The following is a 22,456-nucleotide window of genomic DNA, read 5'->3' as shown; positions in this document are numbered from 1 at the left end:
GAGTAAAACAAGACCCGTTTGGAATGCAGGGGGATATAGAAATCCAGGTCATATACAAAAGATCAGGAATCAGAATGACATCAGTTTTCTCAAAAGCAACACTGGAATCTAGAAAACACTGGAGGAATGTCTTCAAAACAGTAAAAGCAAAGAATTTCCAAACTAGAAATAAAATCCTAGCAAAAATATCAATCAAGTAGGAGACTAGAATAAAGATAATTTCAGACACGCCAGGTCTCAAAACCTTTACTTCTCTCGTACCTTTTCTTGGGAAGCTACTAGAGAAAGTGCACCACTAAAAAGAAAAAGTAATCCAAGGAAGAGATGATATAGGTTATGTGAATTGGGAGATCCAATACAGGTAAAATGTGAAGGGAGTCCCTAGGATGATGGTGAAGGAAGATTCCAGGATAACAACCTTGCATCAGGTAGATATTAGAACATCTAAAAAGATTCCAGGACTCATTCTTTAAAAAGCTGAAATTGATTGTTGATACTGCTGAATGCCACTTAAACAACCGGCTAAGATTTCAGAAGTTGTACTACCAAGAGGTATATTTAAATAAAAAGAAACAAAAGAGGGCCGGCCCCGTGCCTTAGCGGTTAAGTGCGCGCGCTCTGCTACTGGTGGCCCGGGTTTGGATCCCGGGCGTGCACCGACGCACTGCTTCTCCCGCCATGCTGAGACCGCGTCCCACATACAGCAACTAGAAGGATGTGCAGCTATGACATACAACTATCTACTGGGGCTTTGGGGGAAAAATAAATAAATAAAAAATTAAAAAAAAAAAAAAAGAAACAAAAGAAACAAGATGTGTATTAACTCCAGGCAAGAGGGGTTGGAATGCTGGGGTGAGAACATGTTTCCTTTTATCACTTATGTTTTCTCAGGGAAGTAGAAAGCAAGGTTATTACCTGGGAGGAGGGGGATGAGGAGGAGGTGCTCCAGGTTTGAGAAAGGAGAAGATACAGTATAGTCATTTAAAAGCAGCAGACTGAATGGACTTGAGAAATGCTATGAGATTGCTTACCAATTCTTGCCAGCTACCATCTAAACACAGCTAATGGAAGGTGATGGCAGCAATAAAGAGCAGAAACTATTTCAACATGAGAAAAAAGACACCAAGCAGAGAGTGTGGCTCATAAGCCTTGTGTGGTCACTAAGACGAGTGGAGGTCAACTCTAGTGGAGAAATGGCAGGAGTGGTCCAGAGGAGGAGGAGCCCAACGGAAGAGTATTGCTACAAAGCACACTGGAGAAGTGGCTTGAGAGAGAAAATGATGACTCCGCCTCCTTTGAAGGAATTAATTGGAAGAATTTAAAGAAGAGAGCCTCACAGTTAAACTACCACAAGATAATTTAGCTGTGAGAATTGACTGTAAAAAGATAGATGATAATAGAAGCAGAGAACCTGGTAAGGAGTAATCACAGTTTATCCTGGAAACAAATCATCACCTTTATCCAGATGGGAAATGGTTAGGGGTTAGTGTAAAGCTACCACTACAAGCAATTATTTTGTGATGGGATGCTTCTGTTTTTAACAGCTCCAAAAAACAACTGGAAATAGGAGATAGCAGTGAATTACGTCTTAATAAAAAAGTTTCCGATATTACTTTGTAGCGTCCTGTGGTCTTCTTCCTGCTGGCTCATCGTATTTAAGTAGTAATCTTTTGGCTTCCTCTGGTGTTCTTTTTTTAACATTTATTGAACATGTATTCTTTTGCTCTTTCATATCTCCTGTTGCTGTCAGAATCTTTGTAATATAGTCATAATATAGTCAATACAAAGTCATAAATCACTCTTTTTTGCCTCCCCAGGAATTTCACCCAAACATCTCTAAATCAATAAATCCTCTCTTTCCCTTCTAAGGAATAAACTCATTACTGGCCTCTTGGAGTTTTCTCTTCTCTCCCAGTGAGACTTGGTTAAGCTGTGGGACCAACTATAAACTCCTAGGTGATATCTCTCCAACTACTCAAGAAAAGACAGTCCAAAGACCTAGGCTCAAGCCAATTCTGCCACTTAACATCAAACCGAAGTATATCACTTGTCTGTCACAATATTTTCACTGAAAAATCAGGATAATGCTAATACTTGCCTCTCCTTGTGTCAGTTCTATGTACCTAATGGTTATGCAATGCTTAGAGTTGTCTTTCTTTAATGTGTCAACTCTTCCTCCAAACATTCATTTTTCTCTATCTAGTCATTTTTATTTTCAAGTAATTGGCAGGTATTGTTTATTCAAAACAAATTATATTTCACTGAATCTAAGACGCTATCATATTGTTTACCAATAATACAGAAAAAAAGAATACTGCCAATACAACTATGACTCAATGTTTTTACAATAGTGCTATGGATAGTCCTGCACTAGGCTCTTCTTGCTTTGACATTTCTTTCATCCATTGTAAGGAATTGAGAGATTTTTCCTGCTTTCACTTGCATTGTTTGGCATGTGATATAGAGACAATCATTTTACACCCATTTTAGCAACTGCTTCTAATATAGCTTCATCTACTTGTGAGTATTTTCTTCTTTTTTATTTTGTGGCTTTACAAGAAAATACAGAATTGCTTCTATCACTTCTCTGAAATAATAATTTGCTTATAAATCAAATTGGCACCCCATTGCTCTGTTTCCATGTCTTTTTCATACACAATAGATATTCCATCTTTTCAGAGATATTTTAAATACCAATAAAACTCAATATGTGCAGTACCAGCAATGCACAAACCTCAAGTGAGATGACAGCAAGGAGCAGCTATGACCAAGGTTATCCTTGCTCAAGCAGTATCAACTATGCCTCAGCTTCTACCTGGTCAACAGAGGCTGTAAAAGGTAGCTCAGTCTCATAGATGTTAAAATATGAAACACTGTACATCTCATAATCAATAAAATATGTAACTTTATCTTGTGAGTATCCCTTCCTTCTGCCTTTCCCTTCATTAGTTCTTGCAATAGTATTTATCAAATATACCATCTGTCTCACCAATTTATATTCTGCCCTTGTCAATAAAAATATTAAGATGGACTCTTCTTTCCTCCTTGGTGGTGGTGGTTGTGTGTACAAGTGTGTATCATATAGAGATCCAGATATGAAAGCTAATAGTCGAAACAAGTAAAAATGCATATCATGATCCAACCATACATAGAATCATGTCATCTGCAAATACTGTCACTATTGCAGATGATATGATTCTATATATAAAAAACTCTAAAGAATCCAACAAAAAACTATTAGAAATAATTAATGAATAGAATAAAGTTGCAGGGTGCAAAATCAATACACAAAAATCAGTTGTCTTTCTGGGGCTGGCCCTGTGGCATACTGGTTAAGTGTGTGCACTCCGCTTTGGCAGCCCGGGGTTCGCAGGTTCAGATCCCGGGCACAGACCTATACATGGCTCATCAAGCCATGCTGTGGTAGCGTCCCACATACAAAGTAGAAGACAACTGGCACAGATGTTAGCTCAGGGACAATCTTCCTCACCAAAAAAAAAAAAAAAAAAAATCAGTTGTATTTCTCTACACTAACAATGAATTAGCAGAAAGAGAAATCAAGAATACAGTCTCATTTACAAGTGCAACAAAAAGAATAAAACACGTAGGAATAAATCTAACCAAGGAAGTGAAAGACCTATACACTGAAAACTATAAGACATTATTGAATAAAATTGAAGAAGACATAAAGAAATGAAAAGATATTCTGTGCTCATAGACTGGAAAAATAAATATAGTTAAAGTGTCCATACTACCTAAAGCAATCTACAGATTTAATGCAATCCTCAGAATCCCAATGACATTTTTCATAGAAATAGAACAAAGCATCCTAAAATTTATGTGGAACAACAAAAGAACCCAAATAGCCAAAGTAATCCAGAGAAAAAATAACAAAGCTGGAGGTATCACACTCCCTGAATTCAAAACATACTACAAAGCTGTAGTAATCAAAACAGCATGGTACTGGCCCAAAAACAGACACACAGATCAATGGAACAGAGTTGAAAGCCCAGAAATAAAACCACACATATATGGACAGCTAATCTTCAACAAAGGAGTCAAGAACATACAATGGAGAAAGGAAAGCCTCTTCAATAAATGGTGTTGGGAAAACTGGATAGCCACGTGCAAAAAAATGAAAATAGACCATTATCTTACACCATACACAAAAATTAACTCAAAATGGATTAAAGACTTGAATGTAAGACCTGAAGCCATAAAACTCCTAGAAGAAAACATAGGCAGTATGCTCTTTGACATTGGTTTTGCAGTATCTCAGACAAGGGAAACAAAAGAAAAAATAAACAAATGGGACTACATCAAACTAAAAAGCTTCTTTCTGCACAGCAAAGGAAACCACGAACAAAATGAAAAGACAACCCACCAACTGGGAAAAATTATTTGCAAATCATATATCAGATAAGGGGTTAATTTCCAAAATATATAAAGAACTCATACAACTCAACAACAAAAAGAACACCCCGTTAAAAAAATGGGCAAAAGATACAAACAGACATTTTTCCAAAGAAGATATACAGATGGCCAACAGGCACATGAAAAGATAGATGTTCAACATCACTAATTATTACAAAAATGCAAATCAAAACTACAATGAGATTTCACCTCACACCCATCAGAATGGCTATTATTAAAAAGACAAGAAACAAGTATTGGAGGGGATGTGGAGAAAAGGGAACCCTCACACACTGCTGGTGGGAATGCAAACTGGTGCAGCCACTACGGAAAACAGTATGGAGATTTCTCAAAACACTAAAAATGGAAATACCATATGATCCAGCTACTCCACTTCTGACCGTTTATCCAAAGAACACGAAAACACTAATTCAAAAAGATATATGTACCCCATGTTCATTGCAGCATCATTCACACTAGCCAAGACTTAGAAGCTACCGAAGTGCCCATCAATGGATGAATGGATAAAAAAGAAGTGGTATATATATGTACAATGGAATACTACTCTGCCATAAAAAAGACGAAACCATGCTGTTTGCAACAACATGGATGGACCTGGAGAGTATTATGCTAAGCGAAATAAGTCAGAGAAAGATAAATACTGTATAATTTTACTCATACATGTAAGATAAACAAACAAACACATACAGAAGGAGAACAGATTGGTGACTGCCAGAGGGCAAGGGAATGGAGGGAGGGTGGAAACGGAAAAGGGGCACATATGTAATGAGATGGATAAAAACTAGACTTTTGGTGGCGAACACAAGGCAGTCCATACAGAAGCCAAAATATAATGATGTACACCTGAAATTTACACAATGTTATAAATCAATGTGACCTCAATAAAATAATTTTTTTAAAAAGATCCAATCAAACACTAAAGCTCTGATTTAAAAAAAGTCTATTAAACAAATTAGAGCAATTTAGTAATAGAAACTTATAGACACATGATAATTCAAATTGGAAAGCAAATCTTTTTCAATTAAGAATATATAACTGATTCATTTAACCAATATATAATCAAATACAATTATAACTATTAGTTGCTAAAACTATATTCTATTTAATCCATGTGGTTCATATTCTCCAGTAAAATTAATTACATATATAAATTTAACAGTAATTTTCACAGAGACTACAGAAATATACACATACATAATAAGTATTTATTACTATGTTATCCTTTTTCATGAAGATAATTAGGAAAGTTCATTAGTAGCTGAACAACCTGAAATCACTGAATACATAATGAACTCTGTGAAATGGAATTGTTCACAGATGGACCCCTACCATCTTGCCTGAAGAAGCTCTTAGCACATATGGAGTTTGGTAAGATAATTAGCCAGCTTCAGACTTTACATTTAAGGTTGCCTCCCACAGTTAAGCTGGGGCACAAATGCCTTATTTATAACAAAATATCTTTGTGAGTTAAGAGTGTTTCTACATTCCAAAAGCGACACACAGTCAATACAAATGTAGCACTTCCCAGGATTTCAATCTAAACATTCCTAGGAGGGTTACATTGTCAAGGTCCTCTCTGCCCCTTAAGCGCCATTATTCAGAGCACAAATCATGTTGATCCCAGATGAAACAGTCCCTTCATCATTTATACACACACACACACACACACACACACACACACACACGCACACATGCACACACACATACAGATATACACAAAAATGCATGGACATATTAGAATTCTGAAGAGCGAAAAAAGGTGAGAGGGAGGTCAAGGGGAAATAATCTCAGAACACATAGCTTCTGAAAAAAATCTACAACTGATTTTAGACGTTTCAGTTCTTTTCTAGCCAACTTAGCTAAGGTTCCCAAAGATTTCTCTCCTGCTCCTTCACTGCCTTTCCCATCTCCATCCCTCCTCTCTTCCTTATCTCCTCTCTTCTGGCTCATCCCAGCAGTTCTACACTCTTCTATTACACAGATCCAACTTTGGAACCAGGCCCTTGAGTCTCTTCCCGACCCCCCCAAATTAGCCAAGAAATAGTTCCATACACAGATAGCACACTTTCTAAACAGAATTCTGATGGCAACTGTTAACAAAATTTTTCCTACCATGTGACATGCAGAGAGTGGTTAAGTAACTTATCTTAGATCACACAGCCAATGCTGCCCTACAGGTTTCCAGAAATCTTTCTGCACATTTTCCCTTCCACTGAAACTGACACTCACTGACATTCTGCTGATCAGGAAAAATATACAACTGAAGTAAACATTAAAAAGAAGGCCGAGGAGGGGTGGGTCAAAGAAAGCAGGTACAAATTATTGGTCTGGTGGTCTCAATATGTTGCATGTCTATATAAATCCTGTGTAAATTCTTAACCTGGCACCCTTGCTGAGTCCACCTCCTACTGTTTTATCACTGGGGTGCCACTCACTCTCAATGGACCTGCATGAAAGTACCATGAGAATTGAGGCTCTTCCAACATCTATTTACTAATTATGCTTTTAGAGTAGCATTTGATCTGATTTGCTATTTAATGTTGACGATTAGAAGATCACAGAGGGAAAGAAAAACGAAGGAAACAAATGGACATTGATGCAACAACTACTCTGTGTCAGGAGTTGGGTTCTTGGTGCCACATTCACCTCCACTGTTCCCAGGACGACGTTACTAGAAAGATGCAGAGAACGTTCTGACTTTCTGAATTCAGTAAATAAAATTTGGAGTCCAAGCTAATCTCCCTTATATCTGGAGGGTCAGGAACACACACACACACACACAAAATCAGGGCTTCATTCATATTGTTGGCCCCTCTAACTCACAAGGCTGCTGAACTGTCAAAGTGACTTACTATTAGGAGAAAATATAAAATAATATAGCTCGCTTTTTAATGATTTTTCCTACTGTGAAATTTTGCAGCAAATTTGGAAAATTAGAGATTTTCTATGCATATAATTTTATATTTTGAAGCATACAAATTTATATACTTACTTTTTCACTTAATATTATAAAGTGAGCATTTTACCATTTATTCATGAACATTATTCCAAAAGTATCATTGCATATTATTCCATCAATATAGATATATCATAAGTTATAATTTAAGCCATTTATGTAATTTTATGTTTAAAGAATGTCATTGTTTTCAAATTATCCATAACATGGTACATATATTTGTATACACTAGGGGTTTTTTTGTTTTTAGGATAGATTTGTAGAAAAATAATAAAAAGACTATTTTAAAATAATTTTTATTTATCAACTTGTCAAAGAATCAACTTAGACATTTCAAAGAACCAACATTGGCTTTTTGGATCCCCTCTGTTGTATTTTTGTTTTTAGGTTATTGTTTTCTGGTTTTTGTTGTTGTTCCTTCTTTCAACTTTTTTTAAAGTCCTGGCACTTTAAGTTGATGTTGTCATGGGATAAGTCTTGGGGTCTTCAGGGAGGGGCTGAGTTTATTTTCAACGTGAGAGGGCTATGAACTGTCTGGCCTACAGGCAGACTGTGGCAGATTTATTTTCCGAAGACGGCCACGACATCTCCTCCTATCACACATACTCTTCTAACTTGGATACTCCTCCTAACAAGTGCTGGATCTTTGCTAGGACTCTTCCCCCTTGAACCTGGGTGGGCCCCTGCGATTGCTTCAACCAATAGAGTGTGACAGAACTGATGATTAGTCACTTCCAATGTGAGGTTATAGAAATGCCAGGAACCTCGGCTTTGTTCTCTTTGGACACTAGCCTTGGGGGAAGCCAGCTACCATGTAAACAGTCCAATTGTCCTCAGACTGTCATGCTGTGAGGGAGCCCAAACTAGCCCACAAGGAGAGACCACAAGGAGAGCCCTGAGACTACAAGGAGAAAGGGAGACACCCCAACCTTTGCCATTTCAATTCCAGCCACCGGGTGAGAGATCGCGAGCCAGATCTGCTGAGCCTAGTCCTTCCTGAATTCCTGACCCAGAGAAACTGTGAAAGACACTAAAATGATTGTTGTTTAATTCACAAAGAGAGATTTATTACTGAGCAATAAATAACTGAAACAAGAACGTTAAAACACTTCACCTCCAATCTCCTCTCTCATTTCTGTATATTATTTTCCAGTATTTTAATGGTGCCTTTTGTTTTGACACTACAAATCATATGTAAAGATAATGTATAATTATTATTTTATACAGATGAGGTTTGTTTAGATTTGCTTTTATGCTTACCAATTTCTTTGCATTCCAGAGTTTCCTTCTGAAGTAACATTCTCTGTTCCTGAGACACATTCTTCAGGATTTCTTTTAGTGAAGGTCTATTGGTGGTAAATAATCTCTGTCTGTTTTTCAGAAAATGTTTTTTATTCTGAAAAATAATTTGCTGAGTACACATTTCAATGTCGATAGTTTCTTCTTTCAACAATTTAAAGATATTTTTTCACTGCTTTCTGACTTCCATTTTTCCTGTTGGAAGAAGTCTACTTTTAGTCTAATTATCATTCTTTTGCAGGTGGTCTGTCTTTTCTCTCTGGATGCTTTTAATAGCTTCTTATTACATTTAGTTCAGTTTTACTAAAATGGTCTAGGTTTGCATTTTTAAAAAATTTAATTGATTATGTTTGATACATTGTGTTTCTTGTATTTATGGATTACATTATTCTTTAATTCTGAGAAAGTCTCAACCTTCACTTCTATTTTATAATTCCACAATTCCCCTTTAATGTAGTCCTTCTCATTCTATCCTCCATGTTTTGTTGCCTTGCTTTCATATTTTCTATATCCTTGTATCTAGAAAATTATTTGCTCTATCTTCCAGTTCACCAATTCTCTCTTCAGTTATGTCTAATCTGATGAGTGTTCATTTCAACAATTATATTTTTCATTTCTAAAAGTCCTATTTGGTTCTTTTTCAAGGCTATCTAGTTAATTTTGATATTCTCTTATCTTATTTATTTTTTCCTATAAAGATTTTCATACTTAGCTACATACTGTATCTGACAATTCCAATACATTCTCAGGCATTTATATCTATAATATTTTGTTTGCTTTTTGTCTCTAGGGCTCTCAATATTCACCGCTTGTGTGCATTTCAGTGTTTTATTATGAACTTATGTTTGTTTGAAAGTGATACATGGGAATTCTGAGAGCTTTCCTCCAGAAGAAATTTACGTTTGCGTCTATTGGAAGCCAAAGGCTGTGAATGACCTGGGACTACATTAGATCCCTTATCAGGGTTTAACATGGGACACACATTAACATGGTAAGTCCAGGGCTTGGTCTCCAGTTCTCAGCTTTGATATCAGAATTTCATAGTTCACAGTGCTTGACTGGTTTTAGTTCTCTGATTTTCTATTTTTTGTTTGTTTGTTTAGTGGAGAAGTATACAGATACCCTTGGAGATTCCCTAAATTTGATGAGTTCAATAATATATTTAAAAATATATTTTACCCAAGAACAAAATTATTTCAACAGGAGAGTCATCTTGAGTAGCTATTCTGGATATCAGTCAGAATAGCTTCTACTGGACGCAGCCATATTATCTCATTTATATCTCTCTGCAATCCTCAAGACAAATAATTTTATTCTCAATTGACAGATGAGAGGTTAAGTAACTAACGTTACATAGCTAGTTAAGTAGAACCATTTACTAAAATTGGCACCAGAATTTGAACACAAATCAGTTTAAAACCAAAACTTGTCTTCTTCACCACTCTGTAACACTGCCTCTCAGACACAACTCCGTACAGATCTATACCCTTTTAGAGGCATCTCTTCTCTGTCTTCTACTTGCTCTCTCTAGTTCCAGTTTTAGCAACTGCCTTTTAATTCCCTTACATCATGGCAGACGTTAGACTGAATGGCTATCAATGACTGTCAAGGCTTGATGCAAACACTGAAGCTGCTCTGAGTTTGAGAGTAAAGAAAAAATAAGTCAGCCAGCAGAACAGATATGGAAGTTTTAGGAACACGATCTGAGATATGAGTCACATAGAACTTTAAAGAAATTGCTATAACCTTCTTTGGACCCAAGTTATTTGCCTCAATGCTCAAATTATTATTATTATTTTTTTGGTGAGGAAGATAATCTCTGAGCTAACATCTGCTGCCAATCTTCCTTTTTTTGCTTGAGGAAGCAAAAAGTTTTTGCCTTGAGCTAACATCTGTCCCAATTTTCCTCCACTTTGTACATGGGACGTCGCCACAGCATGGCTTGATGAGCGGTGTGTAGGTCGACCCCTTGGGATCCCAACCTGCGAACCCTGGGCCACCAAAGTGGGGCACACGAACTTAACCACTATGCCACCAGTCTGGCCCCTCAAATTATTTTTTAAAAAGTACATAAATAAAATAAACAATTGTTCTTCTTGCTAATATCTCCACACTCCCAACTGTCTTTACTAAAATTAGAGGCAAAACCATGGGATAAAGTGTCTTCTTTTTGTATAGGAAAAGATTATCCAGGTTCTACTTGATGTTAGGAACCTCAAAATAAATACTGGGGTCTCAAATCAAGTCCTTCCAGTGAATTAAAAATCAAGCACTTACAAATTTTAAACAGTTCACTCCACCATGATTTATACTTCATTTGTTCTGAAAGCTTTTTTGTTTCCTAATTCATGTCAACTTTTTTTAAAAAGAGTAACCAGGTTTTACCAGCTAAGCATTCCACTAATACTGTTTTGAAATATATGTTACTAAAAAAATTCATCTCCTCAGCTTAAGATCATAAAAGCATTTTAACTGACACCAAAAAAATTTCATTAAATTTCCTTTTATAAGACAATTTAAATCAAAAATTCAGTCTTGAGGAGATTTTTAAATATATTTATGCACTTATTCACTCATTCCATAACCATTTACTGTGCATGTTCTGTATGCCAAAGAACATGTTAGGTCTCAAGAATAGAGATAAAAGATTCTCGACCCTACACTGTTCATACCTGTACTATCGCCTCTAATATGCCTACATGGAAACACAAACACACTCAGAATCCTGCTGCTCTTTTTTAGCGGCTGGAATTAACAATCATTTCCCAAGCTGGAGCCTCAAAGTTTGACAATGAATTCTTAAAGTCATAATCGGAAAATCAATTAAATTCCAGTTTTTCTCTTTAACAATCATTTGCCCAAATATATATTGAACTCTTGTTATGGCAAAATGGCAAGTTGAGTTTTCAACTCTTTGAAAAACAAGCCTTGAGAACTCTAATCTCTACTTTTACATCATGCTACCACAGAATGGCTCAGTCTAGGCCACTGAATTTTAAACCTTTTGTGAGTAATGGAACCCTTGGAAAATCTGATAAAAATTACATACATGAAAATTTTGTATAAATTTTAGAAGAGTTTCAGAGAACCCCCAAAGCCCTTCCATAGACGCCAAGACCATAGCAATGTCTGCTGACTGTAAGTTAACTTTAGGGTACAAGTCATGTCTCATTCAATTTTGTATTCCCTGTCCCAGAGCAAACTTCAAAAAATTTTTGTTGAGTGAGTGCCTCAGCAACTTTGTTCTTGTGAAGCTCCCATTTTAATCTCCCTCTTCCCCCATGAATTTCCAAATCCTCAACTTCCAAATATACACTTTTCCAAAACTTACTTGCTCGAGACTAATCTGGCAGTCTAGACAACTCTCTCTTTTCCAAACTTTACTTTCATAATTTGCCCTTTTCCGCTTCACAAAAGAAGGGCATACCTTCTATTATCCCAAATATTACAATAATGCATTGCCCCAGAGTGTAAAACCTACCAGGCCACCAAACAAATAAAGATTTCTAAGCTACACAGCTTCTGAGGGAGGATCCCCTGAAAAAAAGCAAAAAGATCTTTATAAGAAATACAAAGAGGCTGTGCCTTATTTTATCCAGGTCACAAACTCTTGGCAATTCCCTTATTTATATGTTGAATAATTAGAATTCAGAAGTGAAATGATTATATGGGATTACATTTTAGCACTTGAACTAAAAGGTAGTCAGCCTTTTTCTGACAGAAAGTCAACTCAACTTAGTGAATTACTTTGACATAGAGCCCTGACTTTGCTAGGAGGACATGTAACATCAAAGGAGCTAAATCTGCACTTCTGCGATTTTGGCAATACATATTTAAGGTACATGCACAATGAGGAATGCACTGAGAGTACATACTTGGCAACAATTTAACTTTATGCCAAACAAATTAGATAACTTAAAAATGATCAAGGTTGGGTCGGCCCGGTGGCTTAGCAGTTAAGTGCTCGCGCTCCGCTACTGGCGGCCCGGGTTCGGATCCTGGGCGCGTACCGACGTACCGCTTCTCCGGCCATGCTGAGGCCACGTCCCACATACAGCAACTAGAAGGATGTGCAGCTATGACATACAACTATCTACTGGGGCTTTGGGGGGTAAAAAAGGAGGAGGATTGGCAATAGATGTTAGCTCAGAGCCGCTCTTCCTCAGCAAAATGATTAGCACGGATGTTAGCTCAGGGCTGATCGTCCTCACAAAAAAAAAAAAAAAAAAAGATCAAGGTAATAGTGATGGATTTAAAGAATTCTCTTGAAGGGTATTTGAACAAAAATGTTTGAGGGCCAATGGGTTAGAAGCAATATGTTGACGAAGGGTAATACCATGAATGGATCCTCGCTGGCACCCACGTATAAAAGTCAACAAAGAAAGGAAGAGGACTACAGCAATGGATTTGAAGACGCAGTGGACTCTGCTGTGTATTAGAACAACCTCCCCTCTCCTAGCCCATAAAAACTCAGTCAGAGGATAAATGTGACTGACTGCAAAGCCCTTTTGAATCTGTGTCCCAGGCACGCTAACTAATCTTGTAGTTCTGGGTGCTGTCAAGAAGAATGCACTGTATACCCACTGAACAACAATTTGTTACGAGGGTAGATCTCATGTTAAGTGTTCTTACCACACACAAAAAAACACAAGGACACAAGGAACTTTTGGATGTGGCAGATATGTTTTAGCACCTTGATTGTGGTGATAGTATCACGGGTATATGCATATGCCCAAACTCATGAAATTGCATACATTAAGTATGTGCAGGTTTTTTGTGTATCAATTACACCTCAATGACACCAGCTATAAAACAAGTCAAAGCTGTTTTTAAAAAAATACGAATGTACTCTCAACAAGATAAGCTAACATAGGCTATAGCAAAGCTCCTTCTTTACTGAGAACTTCTTTTAAATATCTCAACAAAATTACCTTTTCTAACCTTATTTTTGCTACCACCATTATGTGTGTCTCCCATACATGTATTTAATTTTTCTCAAATCCGTTTTATCTTGATACTGATATTTTCTAAGAGAATTTTGAAGTGAAAACTCATAGTGCTTATAACTCTCAAAAGATTATATTTATGAGAATCATGGCTTTGGAGGACAGTTATGAAAATCAGTAGTACTTAGCATTTTCACTGCACATCTTTGCCCAATGCATTTAATTTTTAGCCCCATGAAAGTACAAGACGCTGCCACTGTCTTGGGTTTGTATAGCTTTGGGAGAAGACTATAAGATATGACTAAAATATCTAATATAAATAGGATAATCTCCTAAAGTAAAAATACATACTGCCTTTCCCACTTCAATTTTATTTCTTCCATTTTAGTGTTCCAGTGTAGTAACACCATCATCTATATTTTAATATATGTTTGCACTTTATAAACCATCCTATTTGTATATGTTGCTTGTCACTTGAAGAAGATACTATGAATGTACTATAAGCTATATTTGAACCAATTAAAGGTTTCCAGCACTTGATATCTGTTTGATCCTTTCTATAAAAAGAAAAGTCAATAATTCTTGGGTTAAAACATTATCTGTGTTCCACTTTTAACACAGACCTTTAAACTACTTATAGTGGTGCTAATAAAGCTTTGATATGCTTCCATTCAAATCTTTTTATGAATTCTTATGTTCCAGACACTGATCTCTTTTATGCATAGCTTATTATCTAGTACACTTCTTTGGAACTCTATTTTGTCAAAAAAGCGGAGTCTCTAAAATTATAAGTTTCACAGTCCTCCATCATTTAGGATACTTTTTTGTAAAATATACAGAAGAGTGCATGAAATATATATGTGCAGCTTAAAGAATAATTATGTAGTGTATATCCATATTATCACCAGCCAGATCAAGAAAAAGAGCACTGCCAATAATCTAAATGTCTCCTATATGTATTTCCCCTTCCTGAATCCAACACTTTCCTTCCCTTAAGAAGGGACCACTTGCTGTTATTTTTGGTTTCACTTACTATGTATGTGTCCCTAAAATATACTGTTAATTAGTTTTATTTTTAATTTTATATGGAATCCTACTGTATTTTTTATGACACTTCGTTTTCTCAACATTAGGTTTGTGAAGTTCATCCATTTTATTGTGGGTATAGTTCATTGCTGTAAAGCATTCCATTATGTGAGCATATCCCAATTTATGTATTCATTCTACCACGGATGCACAATCAACTATTTTAATTTTTAGCTACTATAAACAACTTTCAAATATTTCTTCTTTATATTAATGCTCTTTTTCTCTAGAGTATTTACCTAGGAATGGAACTGCTAGGCCATGGGATATGTGCATCTTCGACTCTAGCAGATGATGTCAAAATGCATTCTAAAGTGGTTGTAGCTATATTCACTCCAACTAGCACATATGATCTTTCAGTTGCTACACATCCTCACCAACAGTTGGAATAATTTCTGCCAACTTGATGGGTATGTAATGATATCTCATTAGGATTTTTATCTACATTTTTCTGATTACTAATGAAGTAGAGCATATATTCATTCATTTATTGGCTATTTGGACTTGTTCTTTAAAGTGCTGGTTCAACTCTGACTTATTTTCCTATTGGGTTTCCTGTTTTTCATATTAAATTAATTTCTTTCTAAATTAAATATGAAAGAGTTATTCATAGATTCTGGATATGAGTCCTTTGCTAGTTGTTGTCTTCTACAATGTGGCTATATTTGTCCGATTTTTACCATCTTTTTATGAATAAAAGCTCCTAGTTTTTTTGTTTAAAGATTTTATTTATTTATTTATTTTCCCCCCAAAGCCTCAGTAGATAGTTATATGTCATAGCTGCACATCCTTCTAGTTGCTGTATGTGGGACGTGGCCTCAGCATGGCTGGAGAAGCGGTGCGTTGGTGCGCACCCAGGATCCGAACCCAGGCCGCCAACAGCGGAGCGCACGCACTTAACCGCTAAGCCACGGGGCTGGCCCAAAAAGCTCCTAGTTTTAATAAATCAAACTTATCAGTCTTTTCTCTTATAATTAGTACTATTTAACTAGTGCTTAAGAAATCACAAAGCCTATGTTATTTTACTGGAACTTCAATGAATGTATAGATCAATTTGGGTAGAACTGATGCCTTTACAATACTGAGTCTTTCAATCATGGACCTGGTAAATCAGTACATTTAGTCAAGTTATCTGAAATGTCTCTCAATAAAATTCCATAATTTTTCCATAAGGGCTTGCTTTTTCATTTAATTGTTAAGTATATTATTTGATGCTATTGTAAATGGTATATTTTTTCTTTATTTCATAAAATGGAATTACTGTATGCATTTTGATTTTGTATCCAAAAACCTTGCTACCCTGAATCCATTTTTTTAAATGAAACTTTCACTCACTTTTCCAAAGTGATTTATCACTTGTGAAACTCTATTTAGTCTCTTTGTGCAATACATGGATCACCTGGAAAGGCTGGGAGATGTGATGGTCACTGGCTATGGATTGAGGCATGTCTGGGTCAAGTCTCAGATCAGTAGCAGCTATGAGTATGAGCAGGTGACTAAATTTACCAAGTCACAAGTTTCTTCTCCTCTAAATACACAAATTAAAATACTGCCTACCTATTAGAGTTGTTTTGAGGATTAATTGAGGCAATGCATACAAAGAGCACAGAACCTAGTGTATAGAAACATTGACTAAATATTGATCAATATTAATAATAATGATTCTTGTTTGCCTTGCATTAGTTCTTTATACTGAACTTAAGTCTTAACCAGTAGGTTTACTTTTCTTCATAAATATTTAATTTTTGACCCTTTCCTTTCTCCTTCTGTAGTTATTATAATTTTTCTCAAAAATATAATCTCAACATCTCTATCTCTCATCTTGCTCTAAATCTTGGTTTAAATATTCTTTTCCATGTTCCTGTTAAAATTATACTACCAACTGCACAGATTTAGCTAGGAAAACAGAATCTTTCGCCTTTGAATTTAATATGCTGAATGTTTCAATTCACCTCCACAGGAACATTTATTTTTTAAAAGTTATTTTATTTCCAACTCAAAGTAATAGTTAAAGTATTGTGCTACAGTTATGCAAGATGTTACCATTGGGGGAAACCAGATGAAAAGTTCATAGGACCTTTCCGTACCTTTTTAAAACTTGTGAATCTGTAATTATTTAAGAAGTTATTATTTAAGATTATTTTAAAAGTTCTTAAACATTTCTGTAAGTATTCTCTTACCCCTTTGCTCGTTCTCTTGAATCTGAGATAAACCCACCCCAATTTTTAAAACTGCATTCTTAGAATTCCCAAAACATCAACCCATTTAACTGAATGAAAGAGACCCATCACCAGTGGTGATTTTCTCCATATTCCTGATCAGACTCCCACCCTCTGAAAAAAAAAAAACCAAACGAAAAACAAGAATTGAGTGAAAGCCAATAACTAAACTACAAAAGAGTGATGTTCTGCTTTCTCATTCTTCCCGACTCCTGGCTATGCTACATTAGCTACATCAACAAACAAGCCCCACTAAAAATTAAATATCAAGCACTGAATTTTGGTCATTCATTTAATTTACTGACTCACAAATTTGACTGGCATTTTTGGTTTTCAGTGACATTTTAAAAACTAATTGTTTACTATGAAAGTAGTATACCTATATTCACTGTCAGCAAACAGACATCAGACAAAAATAAACAAAAAAATAAAATTCAAATTTTTGAAAAAGTCAGATCATAAATATAGCATTAAACCCCCAAAACAAAGGAAACAATCTAGAATATAGAAATAAACAAAAACACAAAACTTTTAAGTCCGTTAATAGTCCCTTGATGAAATTTAAGAGGACATCCTACCTGTAAAAAAAGAATGTGCTGCTTTGAAAAAGAAATAATTAGGCTCACAGAAAACAAAAACATAATTTTAAAAAATGAAAATGGTAGACTATATAGCAGAATGAACACAACTAAAATATGATTTAGTGAGTCAAAAGGGGTTATTCTTGGGGCACAACACACACACACACACACACACACATACACACAGCTATACAATACAAGAAAAGAGTTAGAAGTCATAGATAATAGACCAAGAAGTTCTAACATCCATATAATAGGAAGACTAGAAAGAGAGGGCAAATACAATGGAGAAGAGGAAATAATCAGGCATATAAGAGAGAGAATGTTCAGAGAGATGGAAAATAATACTAATGATAGCCAATGTTTATATAGTGCTTACAATATACCAGGCACTGTTCTAAGCATTAAATTTAATTATAATATATATAGATATATATCCACACACATATTTATACACATATGTACATATGCATACATATGTAGTTTAATTCATTACAGTAAATCTATTATGTAAGTATTATTATCCCTGCTTTACAGATGAAGAAACAGAAGGAGAAACTATTAAATAACTTAGCCACACCCACACAGCTGCTAAGTGGATGAACAAGGAGTAAAGCCTAAGTCATCTTGCTACAGAGCACAGACTCTTAACCACTAAACCCCCCAAGTCTTCCAACTAAAAGAACCTCTCATTAATGTGCCAAGCAACATCAAAGAGAAAAGACCCACTCTAAGATATATCTTGATAAACTTTCTGAATTTAAATGATAAAAAGAAATTTTTCAAAGCTTTTAGTGGCAATAGGAAAGAAAGGTTTCCTTTGAAAAAGAACAAATAGATTTCCATTAGACTTCCGACTGACAACACTGGGTATAAGAAGGTAATGAAACAATAGCTTCAAAGTTCTGAAGAATATATGAATATCTGGAAAAATTTACCTAAAGTTAATTACAGTTATTTACAAATGGTGAGATTTGGGGTGATTTTTTTTACCTTCTTCTTTGTACTCTTCTCTTTTGTTTCAATTTCTTATAATGAACATATATTTTTGTTGAAAAATAATAAAATTATTGTTATAAAAATAAACACATTCACATGGATTAAATTTCTTGAATATGAAAAATGAAACTATAACTGCACTAGAGAAATACAGGATAATATTTTCTCACTGGAGGGGATGTGGATAAGGAAGATTGTCCAAAGAAAGTTTGCTTTTTTTTTTTTGGTGAGGAAGATTGGCCCTGAGCTAACATCTGTTGCCAATCTTCCCCTTTTTGCTGAGGAAGAGTGGCCCTGAACTAATATCTGTGCCCATCTTCCTCTATTTTGTATTTGGGATGCCACCACAGCACGGCCTGATGAGCGGTGTGTAGGTCCGTGCCTGGGATCCGAACCCATGAACCTCAGGCCACCAAAGCAGAGCACGTGAACTTAACCACCACGCCACCAGGCTGGCCCCCAAAGAAAGATTTTTTAAAAAAAAGAAACCTTAAAGGTTTCTTTAAGACCAAAAAATTTCATTGCATAAAGAATGTTAAATTCTGATTGAACATAAGTTAAAAGACATGTGACAGACTAGAAGAAAATATTTGGTACATATATAGCAAATAAAGATTTAATATCTAGAATATAAACAGTTCCTATAAATCAACAGGAAAATAGTTTTTAAAAGAAAAAAAGCACAAAATGAACAAAAAATACATACAGGCAAGTCAGAAGAAATACTAATAGTCAATACCCACTCAGCCCTTCTTGTATTCATAAAAAATGCATATTAAGTAAAAAATAATGTATCATTTTTCACCCAACAAACTGACAGAAATTAAAAAAATTGATAGTACATAATGTTTTCAGTATTGCGAAACAGGCAGTCTTATCCACTAGTGAAGAGAAAGTAAATACTAGATTTCTGCAAGGTAATTTCGCAATATCTGTCAAAATTAAAATTGTTGGGTGTGTTTCTGGACATCTATTTTACAAGAATGCTTACTTATGAACCAAAACACGTAGTGCAGTATTGTTTATAAGGTGACACACTAGTGCTGTTCACTTGGACAGGACTTCCTTACATGACAAGCTCCTGAGCCCAGAAAGTTGGGATATTTCACTTCAAATTGGTAGCTACACAGGAGAGTATAAAGGCAACATTTGACTCCTCTTTTCACAGAGCTTGAGTCATCCTCTACTATGAACAGACCTTGGAGAAACAGCTGATAGCTCACTGATGGGCTTCATAAATTAGAGACCGACCCTCAGAAGCTCCCACAGCAGCTGCCAAGATATCTGGAATCGATACCAGAGCAAGAATTTTCCACCTGCTTTTCCAAATCTGATTGAATATAATGTAACGTAATATATTATAATATCATATAATCACGCACTCCTGTACATTCCAACAATATTGCTATTTTCATGCATGCATATGCAGTAGATTGGTTATTTCTTTGTTTTTTATTCTTTAATAAAATTGACATTAATTCAGTTCACCAATCAATGCCAATTGATGAGTTGGGACTGAAGTCAACAAATTGGAAAGTAGTATTAACGAGGAAGCAGGATATTGTATTGCTTTCTGAGCAAAACAATAGATTCTCATGTTATTTCTACCATCTCTAATGGCAAGAGACAGAATCCCAGAGGAAGCATGAAATAGTGTTTGGATTCCCATAAGCCTGCCTAGTTTATTTACAATTCCCTCCTTCATCCTTCCTGCCTGTCCAGATGGTTTGCTTCTTTGTTTCCCAAACTGAATTATGCTCACTGCCTTTAAAATGTTATATACTTCAAAAACCTTCCCCTTTAGTTCCTCACAAACAGATGTCATAAACTCTTACCTTTGCCGAATTATGCTGGGGTTAGCTGTCACTAAGTGACTTTTGGATCCAACATCTCTAGTGTATTCACTTGACAAAGGAGGAAGATTGCATCTAGAGAAACAAGAACGAACATTTTAGAATGATTTACGTACTTTTAAATCAAGTCAGTTATCATGACAAATACGAATTTTACTAAGTCTAGCTCAATTCACAAGTAACTGTTTTTACCACCTCTTCCTTTTAATAGACATTAGATGACTAACTATCAGCATCTTCAAAATGCTGTCATAAAAACTAGTCCTGTTTTAGAAGAAAGAAGATGTCAGCTAGAGAGCTAAATGATCTATGATAGGAAAGAGACGTAACTAGAATGAATTTATTCCATTCAAAATATGTTTGAGGTGGTAGGAAAGGGTATTAAGACTTGAAATTTGAGCTCAGTAGGATGTGGTACACTAAAGGACACAGGACCTATACAGTGTTCTCTGCATTGCCACAAACCTCAAGAGACAAGGAAGAACTTCATTTGCTTGTGTTTTTCTTTCTTTTCCCAAATTCTAAATTATAATAGTACATTCAGGGCAAACTCGGCCACCTAAATCAATGCATGGCCGACTTTTGGGTACATGAGCAATGTATAGGTTGACTACTGGTGAAGGCATAATGATCTGTCATCTAAAGAAATGCACTGATTCTCCACCATCCCACTTCAGCCATGGGAAAGAGTACAGGTGATGTTTTCCCGGTGACAGAAACAGCTTCCCCTCCCTCACACACACACACCACCCCAGCCCCGGTTACTTTCCTTGGCCACAATGTCTTATGAATGTTTACAATGGAAAATACGGCAACTGCAAATCCAAATCCCATGGCTTTCTGCCAGTGTGACGTGAGGCAAGTTAATTCATTTGCCTGGCCTCAGTTTCCCCATTACAAAATGAGAATAATGACTTTTCCCCTCCAACAAGGTTGTTGTAATGATTAAAGGAAGAAATGTATGAAAAGTCCCTACCTTGATGCTTCACACACACTAACAGCGCAAAAATATCACATATCAGAAATATCATATAAATATAATTAAATATATATTTATTATTTATGAAAATCCCAAATGAGTCTATAGTTTCTGTCAGGTTTTTTTATTACTGTGTCCTAAATTCTCTTCTCCACCCATAATCTCTAACTTGACTCCCACCATATCAGGGTGCCTCTAACTTCTTATTACTTCAACAAACTAAAGCATAGTTTATATGTAAGGAAAGAGATCTTACAAACATTAAGGTCTCTGTCATTTCTCAACTATTAAATTTTCCCTACAAATTTCTCCCAGGACATGGAATTGTCCGTGCATCCACTCAGCTGATCAGCTCAAGTTCCTCGATGCTGTCTTGTATTTACCCTGTGACTCCTACCACATCAGGGCGTCTTAGGCGGCAACTTGTCTCAGTTGATTTGGACTCTTCCTTTCATCTGCTCTTTGGTAATGAGATACTGGTTCTTCTGGCAGCTACCCACAGATTAATTACTCAGCCAGTTGGTGATTTTTTTGCTGAGTGCCCACTGAGAATGAACACAATGGGCATTGTGGGGAGCCTGGGGGAAGCTAAGCGGAAGCGCCGCCTCTTGAGGCGTCTGCAGTCTAGTGGGTGCACCATATCCTATGCAGTTTCTGAGGACCCTTGTGAGGTAGTGAGTTTATGTGTTAACAATCAAGCTCACTCGGCAGTGGTGCTGACTGTAGTCTTGTGATTTAACTGATCTTTGCAAAGACACAGAGTTCCAGGATAAAACATGGGCCAAAATTTGGACATTTGTCTCTTAAAGAAGCTTTGATCTTGATAGTCCTTTATTAACATTTGAGAATCAACCACAATATACCAAAACTCTAAGCTCTGAATATTGCTAGGAAGAGCGGTCAACCTGTTTTGTCATTACTAAATGAAGCAAGTTGGTTTTCACGAATAAATACTTTGTTTTTCTGTGTGTTCCTTGTAGGTTGATCCCTGGCTCACATGTCTGGGTCCCTTCATACCTCTGACGACAGAGTAAAAGCTTAAGAAAAACTTCGACTGCCAAATCCTACAACAGAGGGAAATGCTTAAAACAATAAAGATAATAT

The 22,456-nt window shown here is 36.0% G+C and overlaps 1 protein-coding gene across 1 annotated transcript in view; it reads right to left on the bottom strand.

Moving 5' to 3' along the window:
- Positions 1-22,456, bottom strand: part of ST8SIA1 (ST8 alpha-N-acetyl-neuraminide alpha-2,8-sialyltransferase 1) — a 153,820-nt gene that overhangs the window by 44,814 nt on the left and 86,550 nt on the right. The window contains exon 4 of the mRNA XM_058558662.1: positions 20,356-20,448. Coding sequence (XP_058414645.1) covers positions 20,356-20,448 — 93 coding nt within the window. The remainder of the gene's footprint in view (positions 1-20,355; positions 20,449-22,456) is intronic.

This window comes from Diceros bicornis, chromosome 17 (assembly GCF_020826845.1).
Source record: "Diceros bicornis minor isolate mBicDic1 chromosome 17, mDicBic1.mat.cur, whole genome shotgun sequence".
Lineage (NCBI taxonomy): Eukaryota > Metazoa > Chordata > Mammalia > Perissodactyla > Rhinocerotidae > Diceros > Diceros bicornis.
This window is presented reverse-complemented; position numbering and strand designations above follow the sequence as displayed.